The sequence below is a fragment of the Nicotiana sylvestris genome, chromosome 5 (assembly GCF_000393655.2).
Source record: "Nicotiana sylvestris chromosome 5, ASM39365v2, whole genome shotgun sequence".
Lineage (NCBI taxonomy): Eukaryota > Viridiplantae > Streptophyta > Magnoliopsida > Solanales > Solanaceae > Nicotiana > Nicotiana sylvestris.
The window spans coordinates 11,316,170-11,335,100 of NC_091061.1; the positions used below are offsets into that span (position 1 = coordinate 11,316,170).

Consider the following 18,931-nt stretch of genomic DNA (forward strand, 5'->3'; position numbering starts at 1 on the left):
GGAATCTGTCCGGCAAAAACTACTCTAGAATAACCACCCGATGACTGGGGGTTATCCCTACTATGCACACCCTCATTATTGGGAACATCTTCAACCTTGACGTACATTTTCAATAATTTTATTATAATAAATTCCCTGTATTCATCCGGAATCCGCAAAAAATCTCTAAGAGTTTCATCATCTTCGATGTTAAACTCAGAATTATAAGCAAACCCATGCGGAATCACAGAATACGGAAATCTACCGGTTACTTTAAGGTTCACCGAACGTTTCCTCGCACTCATTTTATTTACGTAACAACGATGCCAATTTATTGTACTCCATTGTAAGCGGCAATTTAACATGACAATGTGGAGGCGAACTATACCTCACAGAGTTATTCTCCATTACAACCTCACTCCCCAATATAATGAAACCCTTATTTTTGGCTCTTCAGACATTATAAAAAAAATGCTTGATAACAAGAAGAGAAGTATGAACGGAAGTTTGAAAGAAAGTTTTGAATGGATTTTCATAAAATCCTAACGCCTTTAAATAAGGCAAGTCCTAGCTCGGTGTGCAGAATTTTTTTATGTAAAATGCAGTATAATACCGTGCTTTATATATTTGAATTATTGTTATGTCAGTTAACCGCAGAACACTTATTGGTGGGCCCAAAAAAGAAGTAAAACGCAGTATAATACTGCGCTTTAGGTAAAACGCGTATTATACTACACTTTACTTTAATGGAAGGGGGGATTTAAATTGAAGGTGTAAAATGCAGTATAATACTGCGCTTTAGTAAAACGCAGTATTATACTGCGCTTTACTTTAACGGCTAAAATTTTGTTAAAGTAAAGCTCAGTATTATACTGCGTTTTAGGTAGAAAAGTAACTTTTTTTAAAACTGTAGAAACGTATTTTGAGTCCCAAAAGTCATTATTTAGGTTTCGGACTTGTTCCGCATTTATCACTAATATCGTGAATATTACTTTTACGGGATTTATTCCCAACATAAAGTACTTATTAAAATTGTTTATTAGAGTAAAATAATCTAGTTTGTGGGCTAAAACACGAGAAGGTGGAGTAAGGAAGAGATAATTCAATAAGTTTCAACTCTTTACAAAAATATGTATGTATTTACATTATAGATATAATGACTCTTTAAATAAATCAATAAAGTCACTTTCCTACATTATTCTTAAGAAACTTACTTAAAATTGACTTATTCTTTTTGTTTGAAAATCAAATTGCTTGAAGACGTGATTTGTGAGCTAAACAAAATCCTATGAATCACGATTTTTTGGTTAATTGTCGTCCTAAAGTGGCCAAGTTCATGATGCCAAACAAATTACTACTGTCTTTCAATAAGTCACTTTCCTACATTAATTTAGCTATACACAAAAAGTTAGTAGAAGAAGTTTAATTGGACTCTAACTTTTCTAGATTAACTAGTGGCGTGCTCAATATTTGTTTTGACTAATTCTATTTGTTTGGTAATCATAGTGCTTGCACGTGATTTATGATCGCAATTGAATCCTATGAATCATATTATTTGTTTGTTCATTATTGTCCTCAAGTGGCTCGGGGCCGGAACCCATCAACGCTTCTCAATTTAACTTCTATACACTACCAGAGATTATTTTTATTTAATAAAAAGATAACTATAAATAATTATTCATATAATAACAAACACGAGTCAACCCCCGCCCCCCCCCTCCAAAAAAAAAAAGGTTTGAGTTGGCCATTCACTGACCACGATTTCAGAGCTTCTGTTCGTGTGAGCTCGCTCATATTGATGCCGGTTAAAAAAGAAAGGTTACGGTAGGCTGACAAACATGATAAATTCTCACTACAGGTGCTCATCCGTAAAAAAAAAACAATTACTAACTTAAAAGCAAAATAAATTATTTGTATAATGGATTAAAATTGCCTATTATAACATAGTAAAATGCTACATTATACACTTTGTCAACACATATAAGTTAAATCTTTCTCATCCTTAGGGTCGTTTGGTTGGGAAATAAGTTATCCCATAATTAATTATCCTGGATAACTTATCTTGGGATTAGTTATTCGACCCTCCCATAGAGATAAAAAAACACTACAATTCCGGGTTAGTAATCTCGGGATTAGTTATACCACTATTTATCTCAATCAAATATGGGATTAACCTATCTCAAATTTAATCCGAAAATTAATTATTCCTTGTCCCCGTATCAAACGAGTCCTTAGTGCCCACGAGCAATTAGCTGTAATTGGGAAAGACCCATTTCTCTCATATTCGCGTCCACGTACATTTAATCTATCTAACCGGTCGCTATTGCCGCGTCCATATGCACCTCTCAAATGTCTAAATTAAATCTATCATCCTCAACATATTTCCAACTTTACCCCTACATACTATACTCATTATCACTAATCATTCATTTGTACCTACCAATGTCTCACACCCTTTTTAGTAAATTTACAAAATTAGTCAATTATTGTTACATACTTTAAAAAACCAGGGTATAGAAACATAAAAACACAACAAAAACAAGAATCCTACATTCATTGTCTCTGAAATGGCTCCGGCAAAAAATGAAGCTGGAGCTGACATTCCTCTATTGCCAAAGACAAAATCTAATACAAGAGAAAATCAACTACTGATTTTAAGAGCAGTTTTTAATGTTTCAACAAGTATTATTGGTGCTGGAATTATGTCTGTTCCAGCAACTCTGAAAGTCTTAGGTGTAATTCCAGCTTTTATATTGATTGTGTTGGTTGCCTTGTTGGTTGACATATCGGTTGATTTCATGTTGAGGTTTACGTATGCGGGCGATTCGAAAACTTATGCTGCATTAATGAATGAGTCTTTTGGGAAGATTGGTTCTGTTGCAGTGCAAATTGCTGTTATGTTCACCAATCTTGGTTGCTTGATTATGTACCTTATTATTATTGGTAAGTATAAATTTAACTTCTTGATTCTATAACTTTGTTTTTTATGTGTGAGATATGGTTTGTCTGAATGAAGCAAGTCATATCTGCTTTTCATCGGCCGGGTTTATTGGAAACTGTGTCTCTACCTAGGGGTAACGTCTGCGTACACAACACCCTTTCCAAACCTTAATTTGTGGGATTATACGGGTTTGTTGTTGTTGTTGTATATCTGGCTTTTCATCAACTTCTAGAGCCAAAAACTATTAGGTTATTTCTTCTTTTTTTTTTGTTGAAATCAAAGTAAAAGCAAAATTAGTACTGCTTCTGTTCCAATTTATGTGTTGATGTTTGTCTGGTACGGAGTTTAAGAACGAAAGAAAAATATTTGAAACTTACAATCTAAAACAAGCCATTACTATATGTGGTTGTAAATCATCTCGTTAAGGGTAAAATGTGAAGTTTGAAGTTAAATTGCTACTAAATATAGAAAAGTGTCATTTGTTTTTGGACTGACTAAAAAGGACAGAGTGTCACATGAACTGAGAAAGGATGGAGTATATATTTTGAAGTAGTTTGAGGTTGAAAAGGTAATCATGGACTGATCAACAGTAGTTAATTGTTGAATGATTCTGTAGATAAAGAACAATAGAGCTTTAGTATCGTTTTATACATTTTTTTGGTGGATAACCTGGTGTCCACGCCAGCTTGCGCGGCACCTCGACTAATTTCACGTAATACCTGCTATCTCCAATCTATCTGTACATGTTGAATTACATGATTTTCCTATTTCTTGTTTTTGGACTTACCTTTTCTGGAGCTTTTTCTAATAATTATCTGATGCATCACTAAAGTTGAGATATATGCTTAGGAATTAAGTTGAATGGAATTGAGTGATTGATTCAACTGGTAATAGTTTCTGTTATTTTCTATGAGCAGGAGATGTTCTTTCTGGACAAGGAGAACATTTTGGTGTTCTACAAGAATGGTTTGGGATTCATTGGTGGAATTCCCGTAATTTCGCCATCCTCTTCATTGTCTTGTTTGTTATGCTTCCTCTAGTCCTCTATCGACGTATTGGTTAGTACATATACCTTTTTTCTACTTGTCCTAGACGATATATATGTGTCCGAACCAGTGAAGAATCGCTGACATTTTGTATTATGTGGCGCGTGATTGCAGAATCATTGTGGTTGAGTTCAGCATTAGCAGTTCTCCTAGCAATTGTATTTGTTGTCATATGTTCGGTAATGGTAATTATAGCAATCCTAAAAGGAAAAACAGTAAGTCCAAGAATGTTACCTCAGATGGATAATCAAACATCTTTCTTCAACCTTTTCACCGCCGTCCCTGTCATTGTTACAGCATTTACATTTCACTTCAATGGTAAGAAGAAAGAACTCTACTTTCGTTTCGATTCTTGTTTAGTTTTATGTCAACTTTGATCACGAATGTGACATTATAACTTGTTATGCAGTTCATCCTATTGGAACTGAGCTGGGAAAACCAGCAGCTATGTCGTCCGCTGTCAAGATTTCATTAGTACTATGTGCAGCTATCTATTTTTCAATTGGCATTTTCGGGTACCTTTTATTCGGAGATTCAATCATGCCAGACATACTTGTAAATTTCGACAAATCATCTGGTACTTCAGCAATCAGTTCAATGCTAAACGACATAGTTCGTTTGAGCTATGCATTTCATCTAATGCTGGTGTTTCCTCTCTTGAACTTCTCCTTAAGGGCCAATATAGATGAACTCATTTTCCCTAAGAAGCCCTTTTTGGCCACTGACAACAAACGATTCGTGTCTCTTAGTTTGGTTTTGTTAGCCTTCTCATATATAGCGGCCATTTTTATCCCGTCTATATGGTACATTTTCCAGTTCATGGGATCAACTACTGGTGTTTGTCTTGCTTTCATATTTCCAGGTGCAATTGCCCTGAGGTATCGATCTTTCTCTCACTCGTGTTTACTCCTATAATGATTTTAAGTTATTTTCGTTCTTTTATCTGTGTTAATATATCGGTTTCTTGTTTGGCAGAGATGTTCATGGTATATCTTCGCGAAAAGATAAGATCATTGCAGTGATCATGATTGTCCAAGCAGTTGTGACTAGCCTTATAACAATTGCTACAAATATCTACAATATGAGTGGAAATAGTTCGTAGTTTCTTGCTTGTCAATATGATTTTTTTACATTTTTTAAATTTTTTTCATAGATGAGTTTGTTTGTATTCTTAGGATTGAGGCGTAGCTGTTATTGTTGTTGTCGAGTTTGTCTGTATTATTATGTAACACTATCAACAATGTCCAGCATTTTTGTGTGAATACAAGATTCAGCCAAACTTAGGATTATGAAGTTCATTTTTCCTTATGTACAAAACAAAGATTCATTTCTGAACATCCTTAAAGCTGAAATGCCACTCATCAGAAAAAAGGGCAGCCCGGTGCACTAAGCTCCCGCTATGCACGAAGTCCGGAGAAGGGTCGAACCACAAGGGTCTATTGTACATAGTCTTACCCTACATTTCTGCTAGAGACTGTTTTCACGGCTCGAACCCGTAATATCCTGATCATATGGCAGCAACTTTACCATTTACGCCAAGGTTCCCATCAAATGCCACTCATTAGACATCCATAAAATTAGATGTCTGATTTCCTTTGTATTAAGAAGAGGAAAAACATACTTCCCAATCAACAAAGTGTATGGAAAAATGCATAAAAATTTCCCTCTTGGCAGGAAAACAGAAACCATGCATAGAAGAGATACTTAACAATAACAGCAACAACAACAACTAAAAATCCAGTGTAATCTCACAAAGTGGGGTCTGGGCGAGGGTGGAGTGAACGGAGACCTTAGGCCGACCTTAGAAAAGATGCTTAAAATTATACTAATATCTTCTGTTTCCTAGTTCTCTCCAAACAAGACATCACAGACCTTATTTCAGATAGTATATAGAAAATATAGCAATTGATTCAAACACAACACAAAGACTCAATATACTCAAAAACACCAGCTGCACTAAAAAACCAAACTTGTTCATCTCCAACCTCATCATCACATAGCTTCTCATAACTCTTGCTTACAAGATTGTACCTTATCGCCTTACAATCACCAGGAATTCCCAGTACCATAAATGCATCCTCTTCTCGTCTACCTCGAACCAGAGATAATATCGCGAAGTTATAGTAATCAATTTCAAAAGGATCAAGATATGTATTAGTCATCATAGGAAAAGCAGAAGCAATAGGATGAAGATCAACCTTGTACTTAACAAACCATTCTGAATAGTCCCTTTTCATCTCATATACATCAAACTGGATTTGTGGATTAGAAATTTGTATAAGGTGCAAATGATCACAAGATTCACCGAAATAGCTAATGGTTACTGATACGTAGTTATCGGGCACAGGTGGCATTGGTATTACTCCTAAACTCTCAAGATCAATATTGTAACATAAAGAATTCAAGTTGCCAATAGTACTAATCCAATGAATTGATCCATTCCAATAAACCCCTTTACTAAAATTAACATCAGCGATAAATGGACCGCCTGATAATCTCCAGGGACCTGTTTCAGATGAGTAAATTTCAATCTGATAATGTTCAGGAGACGACACTGAGTTGCGGATACAAATTACTTTATAGCGAGGAGACTTGATAGGGTCAAAAGCTAAACTTAAACCATGAATATTGGAATTTTCAGTTCCAAGAAATGATTTTGGAAGTGTTGTGTAATGTTTTGTAGTAGGGTTATAAACATAGTAATTTATAGGTTGACGAATTCGGTTACTGCAACAAAGTAATAGTCCGTTACAAGATTGTAGAATAGTAATGCCAGAAGGGTCCTTAGTAAATTTGAGTTTCTTGAATGGTGGCTTTGTGAGATTTTGGCTATTAAAATGGACATAATCAAACTTGGGTTTTAAAACATAAGAGGGCAAGAAAAGGCCTATAGCAGGATTTGGATTAGGGTGACAAAGGATAGAAAATTTTGGATTAGTAATGAGAGAAAGCCAATGTTTGGATACTGTTTTGAAGTAGAGAAGTGATGTTATAGGTAGGTGTAATAAAATTTGAATCAAGAGATCATCAATAGAAGCAACTATTTCAGCTGATGTTGGTTGTTCTAACTCTGCAGTTTTGGGAATCTTGATTTTGAGACCTTGCATTTTTAGTGTGATAGTACTAGTTTAATTTTTTGGTTATGTAGAAATGCAGATGAAGGTATATTTAATATGTACATCAAGGTAAAGATTGCTTGGCAAGTTTCATTATTTGATTAAGTTGACAACCACTTGTGTCATGGCCCTTTGACAAGGTCAATATGATGTGAACAGATGACCCACTTCTTATCCCCTTATACTTTTCTTGATTTGATTATCATTAGGGGTAGGTATTGAATTCAAGAAAAACAAAAAATGTATAGTAGAGACCTTGAAACTAGTGAAAATGCAGTCCTGTAAAAAAAGTAAAAAATAAATCTCACCTGCAAGTTGTTGATTCTTACTTAGATTAGTGATCATAAAGAGACTGGAATTTAACTTATATATATTGACAGTGTAATTTTTTTTTATATTGATTTTAACTTTGAGTAACAGGTAACCTGCCTTATTTTTCAGTTTTATGTTCTCAAATTCTCTCCCTTATGCCGTAGTTGTATTATATTACTGGGGAAATGGCATGAGTGCTTTGATTAAGCAGTTCTGGAACAAGGCTGCCGCATCAACACTGAAAAAAATCTGTGGTGCCAAAAATTTCACAATCTGGTAGAATTGTCTGCTTCTTTTTGTGTATAAGGTGTCTTGATAGCCGTCAAAGCGACACCTATAGAAGGTAAGTAAATTAGCTTCTGCTCTTATACTAAATGTAGCTTCTCTAGTCCAAATTTATTCCTAAAATGAATTACACGTACAATGTATGTGCATTTTTTTTTATGCACGTGCTATGTATGTGCACAAAGACTAATGTTTTATATTAACGTTAGACCTTCAATAAGAAAAGGTTTTTGAGGAGTTCATTTATAGTATTAAATCAGAATTTGATAATTTTATTAGTTATTTTTACCTGACATTATATTATTCTTGGGAAATATTTAATAGTGCTACTGCCATCAACTACATCGTTTCAACATCGCGATCTTTAGGAATAAATCTATTCCAAAGCCAATGTTGCTTTTAGATTTCTTACTTAATGCTTCACTATCTTTCTTTTTTCTATCGGGTAACAACTTGTGGATTGAGAAGCATAATCCTAGAGTAAGAGCTGCAAAAAGCACGTATATCCAAGCTATGAGAGCACAAAGAAGCAACAAAATCACTGGATTCATGACCAGTGACATAAGCAAATATATATATGCTCGTCTCCCAAGATGCATCTAGTGCTCGGATCTCATCAGGGTAGCATGACTCAGTCCAATCACAAGGCCAAGAGAAAATTAAATATTGCAGACTATAAGGGAGATGGCAATGTTATGCTAATATAAGCACTCTATCAGCTCAGCTAAAAGATAGGATCTCCTACTGAAAGAAAGAGACCCAACAAAGAAACATGCGCCAAAAGCATACTTAAGCATGCAGAGATCACCAGAGTAGTCAACCGAAGAAGTTGTTACTCAAATAATTAAGTTTGACAACTCCAGCTCTAACAATTCCGGCAATGATATGAGCGACGAACGAGGCGTTATATATGTATCTAGCTGATTGAAGAGATAAAAGTTCGAAGAAGATTGAGTCTAAACCCAACACTAGCGAGAAAACTTAGGCAATATGTTACCCACTAAAAGTGGTGAATGTAATAGCTTCCTCCTTTCCTTGCCTTTTATTTTCTATCAAGCCCGCCAACATCTGCAACTATACTTCTGCTCAACTTTTCTTGATCTCTTGAGGGATTCTTTTTCCTCCTCCAGACACCCTTTCTTAATGAGAAACTCCGGAGTCTCATTAAGAAAGAAAGACAATACAAGCAGTGGAACTACAAATGCAAATAACCAACACCATCCATATCAAAATTGTGAGACGTTACCATATTTACACCTTTTGTCATTTTTTATGCACATGTGTACCTATGTGCATCTTTTATGCACGTGCAACATACGTGCATAAAGGATAGTATTTGTATACGCGACAGACTTTTAATCAGATAAGATTTGAGAGGACTTTTATTCATATTATAAAATCAAAGAAGGATCCAGCTCGAACAACTTTGATAATGATATGAGCAACAAACGAGGCGTTATATGTGTATCTAGCTGATTGAAGAGACAAAAGTTTGAAGAAGATTATTGAGTCTAAGCCCAACACTAGCGAGAAAACTTAGGCAATATGTTACCCACTAAAAGTGGTGAATGTAATAGCTTCCTCCTTTCCTTGCCTTTTATTTTCTATCAAACCCACCAACATCTGCAACTATACTTTTGCTCAATTTTTTCTTGATCTCTTGAGGGCTTCTTTTTCCTTCTCCGGACACCCTTTCTTAATGAGAAACCCCGAGGTCCCATTAAGAAAGAAAGAAAATACAAGAAGTGAAACTACAAATGCAAATAACCAGCACCATCCATATCGAAAATTGTGAAACGTCACCATATTTACACCTTCTGTCATTTTTATGCACATGTGTACCTATGTGCATCTTTTTATGCATGTGTAACACACGTGCATAAAGACTAGTATTCATATAAGTGTTAGACCTTCAATCGGATGAGATTTGTGAGGACTTTTATTTATATTATAAAATTAAAGAAGGATCCCTCTCGAGATAATAATAATAATATACTTGATACACTTTGGTGATTTTTCGACATTGATCTCTTGCAATATTATGGGAATCACCATGATATAGAAATGCGGCTACATCCAATGATTGCTAGGCATGTTGATGCCACAACATTATTTGGAAACCAATACATAAGGATACTTCCAACTAGGTAAAGTATCGATCAAAGAACAAGTACTAGCTTCCGCTCCAAGACTACATCATTCTATGAGCAACCTATACAGATCGAATGGCCAAAAGCTGCATGGTGGATTAGTCATACATTTATATAGACACAAAAATTATTTGAAGGCTTTTATTGATCTTAGGTGAATTTCTATAGAGAATCTAACGATGAAGCCTTCAATGCCAACAGTACCACCATTGATATTCAAGGCATAAGATGGTTAGTCCCTAAATATTGGTATTAAGTTGCTAGCATTGACTCTTGGAATTTTTAGTGCACTGTTATTTTGGACATAGTTATTATATTTAAATTAAGGGTAATGTCTGCGTACACATTACCTTTCTAGACCCTCACTTGTGAGATTATACTGATTAATTATTGTTGTTGTTATTGTCGAAATTCAAGAAATTATTGTTAAAAGGGAAACTTTTAAGTTACTTAAGCGTCCGACCAAAATATGAAAGAAGAAAGAAGAGAGTTTACTCGATAAACTTCATACACTCCACGAGTTTTTGTACACCTAGAAAAATAAAATTGTAATCGAATTTTAACATAGGTCATCCAACATTTAGTATAAATGATGAAATTTTAACATAGTTCATCTATTTTCGCATAAAATAATTAATCAATTCAATTCATGCAATTAAAAAGGGGAATTTTGGAGCAACTATAAAGTTGTCTTCGTATGACCTATAGGTCACTGGTTTGAGTTGTGGAATCAGCCATTGATGGTAGACCTTCTGCATCATATCCCCTTGGGGTTTGGCTTTTTTCCCGAACCGTGCGTAAATGCGAAATACTGCATGTATTGAGCTGCCCTTAATTAATAAAATTATAACCCTTGCATGATCTACAACATAGGAATACGAGGAACTATGCATCGATAAAAGAGAACTCAAATTCGATCACGAATCAAACTATACAAGAATAATTAATTAAAAAAGATTGGGAGTATGTAATCTTAATAAACCAAGTATACTAACCGATTTTTTTTCTTTCTTGCAAACGTTGCTGAGCGATATTTACTTCAAATTGACTGCCTCTTCGAACGAATTTAACTGCATGTGGGCTCTTTTCTTTGCATGTGCCCTTTTTCCTTTTTCCTTTTTCCATTTTCTTTCTTTTTTCTTTTATGCTTAAACTTTGGAGTTTTTTTCTTTCCAAAATTAGTTTACACGGCATTTGCATCTATACCCGTTTTTTGTGTCACGTTTTAACTTGTGTCCGCTTTGCAAAAAAAATTACAAGCGTACCCGCTTTTTCGCATAACTTCAACATACGGGACTGAAGTAGCAAAGACAATCACGCAAAACTTCAGCATTCTAGTAGACGGGCCTAAAGTAGCAAGTGTGCTGAAGTTTTTGTTTTGTAACTGGCGAACTTCAGCTCTAGAGCTGAAGTTTTTGTTTTTGTAACTGGCGAACTTCAGTTTTAGAGCTGAAATTTTTGTTTTGTAACTGGCGAACTTCATCTCTAGAGCTGAAGTTATTTAGTTCATTTGTAAAAACTTCAGCACTATTTATGTTTGTTTGGGATCTTGGTCATTTGTATTTTTTTGTAATTATGCAACAAGAAAAGATAACGAGAGTATGCACAAATCTAATAACTCATCATCATTCACTGATCAGTAAAGTCACCAATTTCAACAAAAATCTTGCAACTGAAACTAACGTGCCTCTGAACTAATTGGTTACATCAGCAAGCAACATAGTCTAAATTTACTATTACATAGCTTTGAAAGAAGAAAAAAGGGAATGATAGTACAAGGGTCAAAATACAGATGACCAAGATCCCAAACAAACATATACACCAAGAATCTACTCATCTAATATAGTTACAACTAGTTATTTAGTTCATTTGTAATAATTTATAATTTATTTTTAAATAATCTGATAAACATATTTATGGCAATCATCTCATAAACTGATGTTCCATAACAGCACCAACGGAAGAAAGGGGGTTGAAGTTATTTAAAAAGTGGGTACAAGTTAAAAGTTTTTAAAAAAAATGGGTATATGTTAAATGGGGGCGACCTATTTGGTCGCCCCGTGCAATTTTTATGCAAATTTCTTTGATACTACAAGAAATTACCCTTTAGTCGCCACAACATTCCTAAGAGTCTCTGCCAAAATGTATTAGTGGCGACTTTTGTATTGCCACACGGAAACCCGTAACTGAAGGTTATTTGTGGCGATGTTTTGTAGTCGCCACTAACAGAACATATTTTGTGGCGACATAGTTGCCACAAAAGGTTGGAAAAAACGCTACAAAAAATTATTCCATAAGAACAAATATTAGATGGGTCGCCACTATAAATGTCCTTTAGTAGCGACTAAAATTGCCACAAAAAATATTTATGTATAATGGCAACATTGTTGCCACTATAAATGTCATTTAGTGGCGACTAAAACTGCCACAAAAAATATTTATGTTCAATGACAAAATTATGTCGCCACTATAAATGTCATTTAGTAGCGACTAAAATTGCCACAAAAAACATTTATCCATGGAAGACACAATTTTTCTGTAGCGACTTTGCAAAAGAAATTGACATTCTGTGGCAACATATACATCGCAACAGTTACTAATTTTTTGACAAAACTATATCGCCACTAAAAGTTATTTTCTCAGCAATTATAACAACCAAAATTATATACATTTCCATGCCAGTAGGAACCTAATTCTCTAAAATTTCATATAGAGATATTCATATCAATTAACTATCAATACTAAAGCAACCAATAATGCTTGACAAACACCAAAAGAATTTCTCAAGCCGAATATTATAAATATTATCATTACTAAAAAGTCAATTACATATATACTACCCGACACTTCATTGTGCATATACATATCCCAAAAAAGACAAAATATTAAGTGCCTTGTAACTACTCCTTGCTCCACACCATCCTTGAACGATACCACTGTTTAAGTGCCTTGTCCCTGCTAGACAAAAATAATATATATAAGGAACACAAAGTAAATTTGTTCTATGCTATTTCAATTGTGAAATGAAATGGCACAAGTGTAGAACATAAGTTTTCAGGCAGTAAAAGAATGAGAATACAGAAGCATCACGAACGAAACAGATCAATAAATTTTAAAGAATTATTGGGTCCTAAAATAAAAGAAGTAGAATGGCTATATACATTAGGTTAAATTCCCTATTTCCCTTCTAGTTCATCTGATGAAGTATTCAACAATGTAGAGGCATCTGAATGCATAAGGACTATATAAAAATCCTTCTGCCAGAATCTTCTCCCCAAGTCATTATTGGCTAACGGATTTGTTACAAAAACTCTGCAGAATTTGCTTTTGAGGCAAAACCAGGGAGCAAGCATTTGTTGAGTTCAACGGTATTGAGCAAGACTAGATAGAGTTGAAGATCCAGCTTTCCCTGGAATTTCAGGCAAGACTTGTTCTCCAAGTGCGATGCCATGTGCACACAGAGAGCAAGATGACGCACACCTCATGTTACCACCAAGGTAACACCATGTTGACTCGTTCTTCTAAGTTGGAATTTCCTCGTTCCAATGCTCGGATCTGAAAACATCGCTTTACATAATACAAAAGCCATTTCATAAGCTCGCTTCAAAATACAACAGCTCTCACCAGATTTTGCAGAAAGTTGGCCCTATAGCTTCTTCTTCTAACATACTTGTGGATACACCCTACCTTCCATGTCTCTCAACCCAAACCTTGCCATAAAACTATGACTCAAAATAACTACCATGTTCCAAAGAAATTTATAAATTAATGTGCAGATGCTCATTCTGTATACACAAATGATCGAATTGTGATATATGGTTGATTTGGCAGAGTACAAGAATTCGTCTTACATTGTGAAGACTACTATTCTGCCACTCAAGTGACCATCTTTAAGAGATTACCAGTGTGCTGCTAAATCATGTTACAGTTATAGGTTTCCTCCAGTTGGGGTCTTTTTTTGTCAGATATATATCTTGTTAAAGGTTTAAGGGGAAACTTCCCAAAGATGTACATTTCCTTGGTTTACATTTTGCGACTAGGATAACTAAGGCTCAAAGAATTAGATTAATAGAGTTGTGTCCTGGAAACCTGTACATGTATAGCAGCAAAAATTCTCAGGTAAATCACTTGATGTTTCACATAATTCCATTGAAAAGTAGTTCGTTTGTCTTGGCCGAAACAGTATGCTTGGAATATGAAGTAGTGAATCTCCTTAAAATTGAACCGTAAAATAATCAGTCCCTCTTCAAAAGAGATGGAGGGTATATAGATTCTCATTATTCTGACCCTTCTCTGATCATATTGGTATTGAATACAGAAACAACAACACGGTGGTAGGTATGTTGATAACATTCATTCTACACCATGTGTAATTTCTTCTTGCACACTAAGTCATACAAATCTTTCTATCGGGAAAACCTAGTCTTATCTACTGTGATAAGAAAGCGCTTACAGGCATAGTTCCAATAAGCTTTCTAATAACTTCAGCTGAACAAGGTAAGTGAAACCGAGTGGTAGCAGGGGAAAGATGATAGTTTTCACAATTTTCGTATTGAACGGAATAGACAACTGTGAAGTTATAGCATTTCTTTGTGTATTGGAGAGCAGAATTATATGGTACAAGTGATGTGGGCACCGGTGGAATAATCGAGATGCAGCGCTAGCTAATAGGGATAACAAGCAGGTCTATTTAAGAAAATGACACGGGTTTCAAATGAAAAAGAAAATTGTTAAAGCTCGTCTTTCTCTTAGATTTGTGTATCAATCTAATATTAGTATAACAAAAAGTAAATTTGTTCTAGAAAGAGGCACCAGATCCTTGAAAGTTGATTTGTGCTGGTAAGATTGGCACAACCTTAAGTTTCATTTAATATGTTTTATTATGTTTTGATTTAAATGATTATGCATAAATGCAGGGTCAACTCCAGGAAGTTGATCCAACAATCAGTTGCTTTTCTTCTAACAGCTTTGGTAAGATTTCAGTTTGTCTTCACACATATTTTGCCCAACTTCAGTTCCATTAGATTCAATTGCAAGGTTCCTCAAATATTGTCCTGCTAAATTTTCGTAAACTTCCCGACATCTTCTAAATTCGAAACTTTTTTACAATCAGGATAAAGTTGTCTCAGCATCTTCTAACAATTTGTAGAACTTTGTTGCATGTACATTTGGCTCTTCATTGTCCTCTGAATTATTATTATTATTATCCTCCACATTTGTATATCCACAAGCATCGTGAATCATTTCAGTAATATTATCCTCTTCAATGCTATCATCTTCCGCTTCATCACTAACTGCAGTATTAGAAGTTTCAACTCTAACTAACACTTCTCCATGCAAGTCCCACACTTTATAAGAATCACAAAAACCCTTCTTCAATAAATCTCCTCTTACACCAACCCTTAGCTTGAACACGGTATTCATACACCCTTTACAAGGACACCGAATCATAGTGTTCACCGTTGGTTGACTGAATGCCCAATTAAGAAAGTTGTCTACTCCATCTCTATATCTTTGGTCGACTCTATTCCTAATATTCAACCAACTTTTATCCATCATATCTATATTAAAAAAAAAAAATAATTTACTAATTAAAAGGGGAAGGATTATAATAATCAAAATATATATAATAATTAACATATAACAGGGGTATTCAGACAAGCAGTCACAAAAACACATTATTCAAACAAGAAGGAAGTAGTCTATTCCAGAATTACTAATACGAATTGTGTGCAATGAAGAACAAGTTCAAACCAGGGTAAGTAACACTCTATGAAACTACAAAAATACATGACCTTAGTAATGTGTTGATTAAGTTTCTGCCAGGTAGTATGCAAGATTGACAACTTCAACAAACAATATTCAGAAATCATATAACACAATTTCTTTCGCTGGACGAGATCAGAAGATAGTTAAACGGGCAGAGAAATTACGAGGAAAAAGCATCTATGGTGATCTTCTGCTTCTTTGATCACTGTCAAGTCTTTAGGTAATTAACAATATCAGATTCATACTATTCCTTTAAATCTCGAACACGACAAGGAAGAAGCACGCTATGGGGTACAAACTGAACACGACAAGGAAGAAGCACGCGATGGGTTACAAATTCAAGAAAAAAGCAACAACAACAAAATTAACAACTAAAATCATTAAACCTACAAAGCCAACCAATGTATATCATTCAAACAAAGGCCATGCAAATTAAATACATTGTACCTGCTTGAACCATACAAATTGCTTACCTGAACAACTAGAAATAAGCTTCCTCCCTGATCCTTACGAAATTACAGGACAACAACAAAAACCCCAGTGTAATCCCACAAGTGGAGCCTTGCGAAATTACAGGGCTTATGCAGAGAAATATCAAACTCGGTCGGAACCTAGTCACTGCACTGTGAGACGGACAGTGATTTTTGACTTTGAACACATTCCTGCAAGGCATAAGCACAGTAAGATACAATATTAAGGAAGCAGATGACATCAAATAGGAAACTGATAATTTGAAATTTATCTAGTCTCATTAACAGATCTGTATGATGATATTTTGAGATTAAACGAACTTAAAGCAAGTACTTTTTCTCAAAGTTGAAGAAGCTTTGAATCGACTTCCGCAGTAGTGGTCTTCTTCTTCGCACACTCTGATTCACAAATTCAAACCAAAACTCGTCAAACCAGCTTCCAATCTTGAGATTTAGCTTCAAAATGAAGTTTCCGGCAAGTATCAGAAACACCCAATCGAATTCACATTCTGATTTGAGGGATTTCGATTTGGGTGAGATTTTTGAGGGATTTCGATTTGGGATTTTTATATCTGGACATATTTCTAACAAGAGAGGACCAATTTTGGGTTTCAATTTGGAATTTCTAGCTATAGAGGACGGATTTTGGGCGTTTCACTGTTCTTCACATCGAGTCGATGTGTTAGAGATGAGAGTCGATGTGTTCTTCACTTCTGTCTCTGGAGTCTGGACCGATTTTAGTGTTTCTTTTGTTATTTTAATTTCTAGCTTACTTCTTTTGTTATTTTAAAAGGTAATAGGAGCTACCGGTCGCTGCAATTAATATTTAGCGGCGACTGCACAATAGTCGCCACAATAAATATAGAGCCAAAATTTTAGTTTCAGCAGGTTTAGCTACTTTAGAGGCGACCCATAAATAGCCGCGGCTAAATATATTCAAATTGTGGCGACTTTTAAAGTCGTTGCTGATAATATATATTTTGTAGCAACTTATAGGGTTGCTGCTAAATGTCGCCACTAATTATCCAATAATATACGATATATTTACTTTTTATATTAGATATAAAAAATTGTGAGAAATTTAAAAACTTGTTTGTAGAAGTTGAAGCTAAAGTTTTTTATTTCAAGCTAAAGCTGAAATTAAAATACAAATTAAGAACTTCAACCGGAAACATTCCAGTTGAGAGTGTTTATCTTAAATAGCTTTGTGTTGATATTGGCGAGCTTAGGTACCCTACAATGTGTTATGTCGAGGAAGAGGCAAACCCGAAAATAAAGGAAATAAAGAACGCCAAATTTTAACGTGGAAAATCTTTCAAATCAAAGGTAAAAATCACAGGATTACAAAGATCCAAAAAGCTCTACCATAACAATAAGAGGGTTACAAAAGTTCTCCAAATTGGCTACACAACAAGTGCCAAATACGGAGCAACAAGAGCAATAAGAGCAACAACTTGAAGAAAGAGGAGAATCCACAAAACGAAGCTGTTGTTTGAGGCTCGAAATCAGATGCTACAAGCCTCCAAATCCGATCTTTACCGTTCAAATCAAAGATCAAGATGTCACGAACACTCAGTCAAAATTTCAGCCTGATCCAACGATTAACGAATCGGAAAATGTAATTTGAAATTGGCTGGTCGGAATAAAAATCAGCAGCAAAACAAATACTTTTCTTCTCTCTTCTCTCTTGACGAAAGCTCTCTACCACTTTTATGTTCTTAAGTCTTTCAAAGACTTGTATCAATGAGCATAGAATAATTCTTCAAGGTTGTCCTATTTATAGATCATGAGTGATGCTTTCTCTTAAAGCCAAAACCCACTCAAAATAGTAATAAACACCGAATCCAATTCCGAATAGGAATGGGAACCAAAAGAGAATAGGGTTAGGTCATTGGGCCTTTGGCTGGACAACATGGGCATGAGCCCAACACAATGATATGATAGCCAAAAAGAGGTACCCTACTTAGGTACCGTCTTAAGAAAAATCACAAAGTAAACAGAGGAAGACTTACAAGCGAAGTTCCACGTCTCCGGAAACCCTGCCGAGTTCACCACAAGGTGCTCTGTCCGCGCATACAAGTAGCTTTCCCAAAAGAGGCGATTAGCCTTATCGTCCATCTTCACCACCAGACTCTTGGTTCCTCGATAGCGCATATGAATTATCGTACCTCGAAGAAAATGAGGGGCAAAGATGTTGAGCATGTGCCCTAGGGAAATTCCTCGGCCGGCCAGCTCCGCATACTTGATAAGCATAAGAAAGAGATTGTATTCATACAGAGAGAGTTGGGCCGGGCACACTTCATAGTAGCGGCAGAAATCCACCACCAGAGAAGGGAGGGGAAGCGTGTACCCAATAACAAAGGGATATGCGTAAAACGCGCAGTATCCCGGGCGGTGCAAATGCACTATATCCTTCCCCGCCAGTACCATTTCGATATGAGCGGGGATTTCCCACTTGTCTTTGAGCGTCGTGATCCCCGCCTCATCCATAGTGGAAGGAACGAGCGTCGGTTCATCTCTGGCAGGGCTGTTAAAATCAGTCCTCGCCTTTCCCGGGTGAGGAACCACCTCATCCACCGTCGGGAACCCTTCATCTTCCACCACCTCTACTCCCTCCTCAAGTATGGATACGTTATTCTCCGGCATCGGAGCACCAACAACCTTATAAGAATGGGAAGAAGTACTAGCCATTTGTTGTCTTTGATTGAAAGAAACGAAAACTATGAAGGGAAAAAGACAATGGTCACAGCGAATTCTAGCAGAAGTAGAAGTATGAAGGGCTAGAGAAGGAAGAGAAAATTTCAAGAGCTCTTTCTTAAAACAGTTGAAAAAAGCAACATTCAAATGAGAGGCTCACCCTCTA

At 35.6% G+C, this 18,931-nt stretch overlaps 2 protein-coding genes and 1 long non-coding RNA gene across 3 annotated transcripts; 1 reads left to right on the top strand and 2 right to left on the bottom strand.

Moving 5' to 3' along the window:
- The first annotated feature begins 2,508 nt into the window (after window positions 1-2,508).
- Window positions 2,509-5,264, top strand: LOC104217429 (amino acid transporter AVT6C-like). Its single transcript, XM_009767687.2, has 5 exons — window positions 2,509-2,922; window positions 3,838-3,978; window positions 4,081-4,284; window positions 4,376-4,844; window positions 4,942-5,264. Exons 1-5 carry the CDS (start codon window positions 2,547-2,549, stop codon window positions 5,066-5,068), a joined length of 1,317 nt encoding a protein of 438 aa, XP_009765989.1. The 5' UTR covers window positions 2,509-2,546; the 3' UTR covers window positions 5,069-5,264.
- A 612-nt stretch (window positions 5,265-5,876) lies between these two features.
- LOC104217423 (F-box protein At5g07610) lies at window positions 5,877-7,073 on the bottom strand. Its single transcript, XM_009767673.2, has one exon. The coding sequence runs from the start codon at window positions 7,071-7,073 to the stop codon at window positions 5,877-5,879; it is 1,197 nt and encodes a 398-aa protein (XP_009765975.1).
- A 5,535-nt stretch (window positions 7,074-12,608) lies between these two features.
- On the bottom strand, window positions 12,609-16,830 carry LOC104217439 (uncharacterized). The gene is made up of 3 exons (XR_708757.2): window positions 16,403-16,830; window positions 16,072-16,260; window positions 12,609-12,784 (listed from the first exon to the last, which is right to left on the bottom strand). It is a non-coding gene; the product is annotated as an uncharacterized lncRNA (long non-coding RNA).
- Window positions 16,831-18,931: the final 2,101 nt, after the last annotated feature.

Bases quoted from the DNA above. Each gene is read 5' to 3' on its own strand.
- LOC104217423 (XM_009767673.2), bottom strand. From the start codon at position 7,073: ATGCAAGGTCTCAAAATCAAGATTCCCAAAACTGCAGAGTTAGAACAA.
- LOC104217429 (XM_009767687.2), top strand. From the start codon at position 2,547: ATGGCTCCGGCAAAAAATGAAGCTGGAGCTGACATTCCTCTATTGCCA. The intron at 3,979-4,080 runs GTTAGTACATAT...GCGTGATTGCAG, and splicing joins AGTCCTCTATCGACGTATTG to AATCATTGTGGTTGAGTTCA. The intron at 4,285-4,375 runs GTAAGAAGAAAG...CTTGTTATGCAG, and splicing joins ATTTACATTTCACTTCAATG to TTCATCCTATTGGAACTGAG.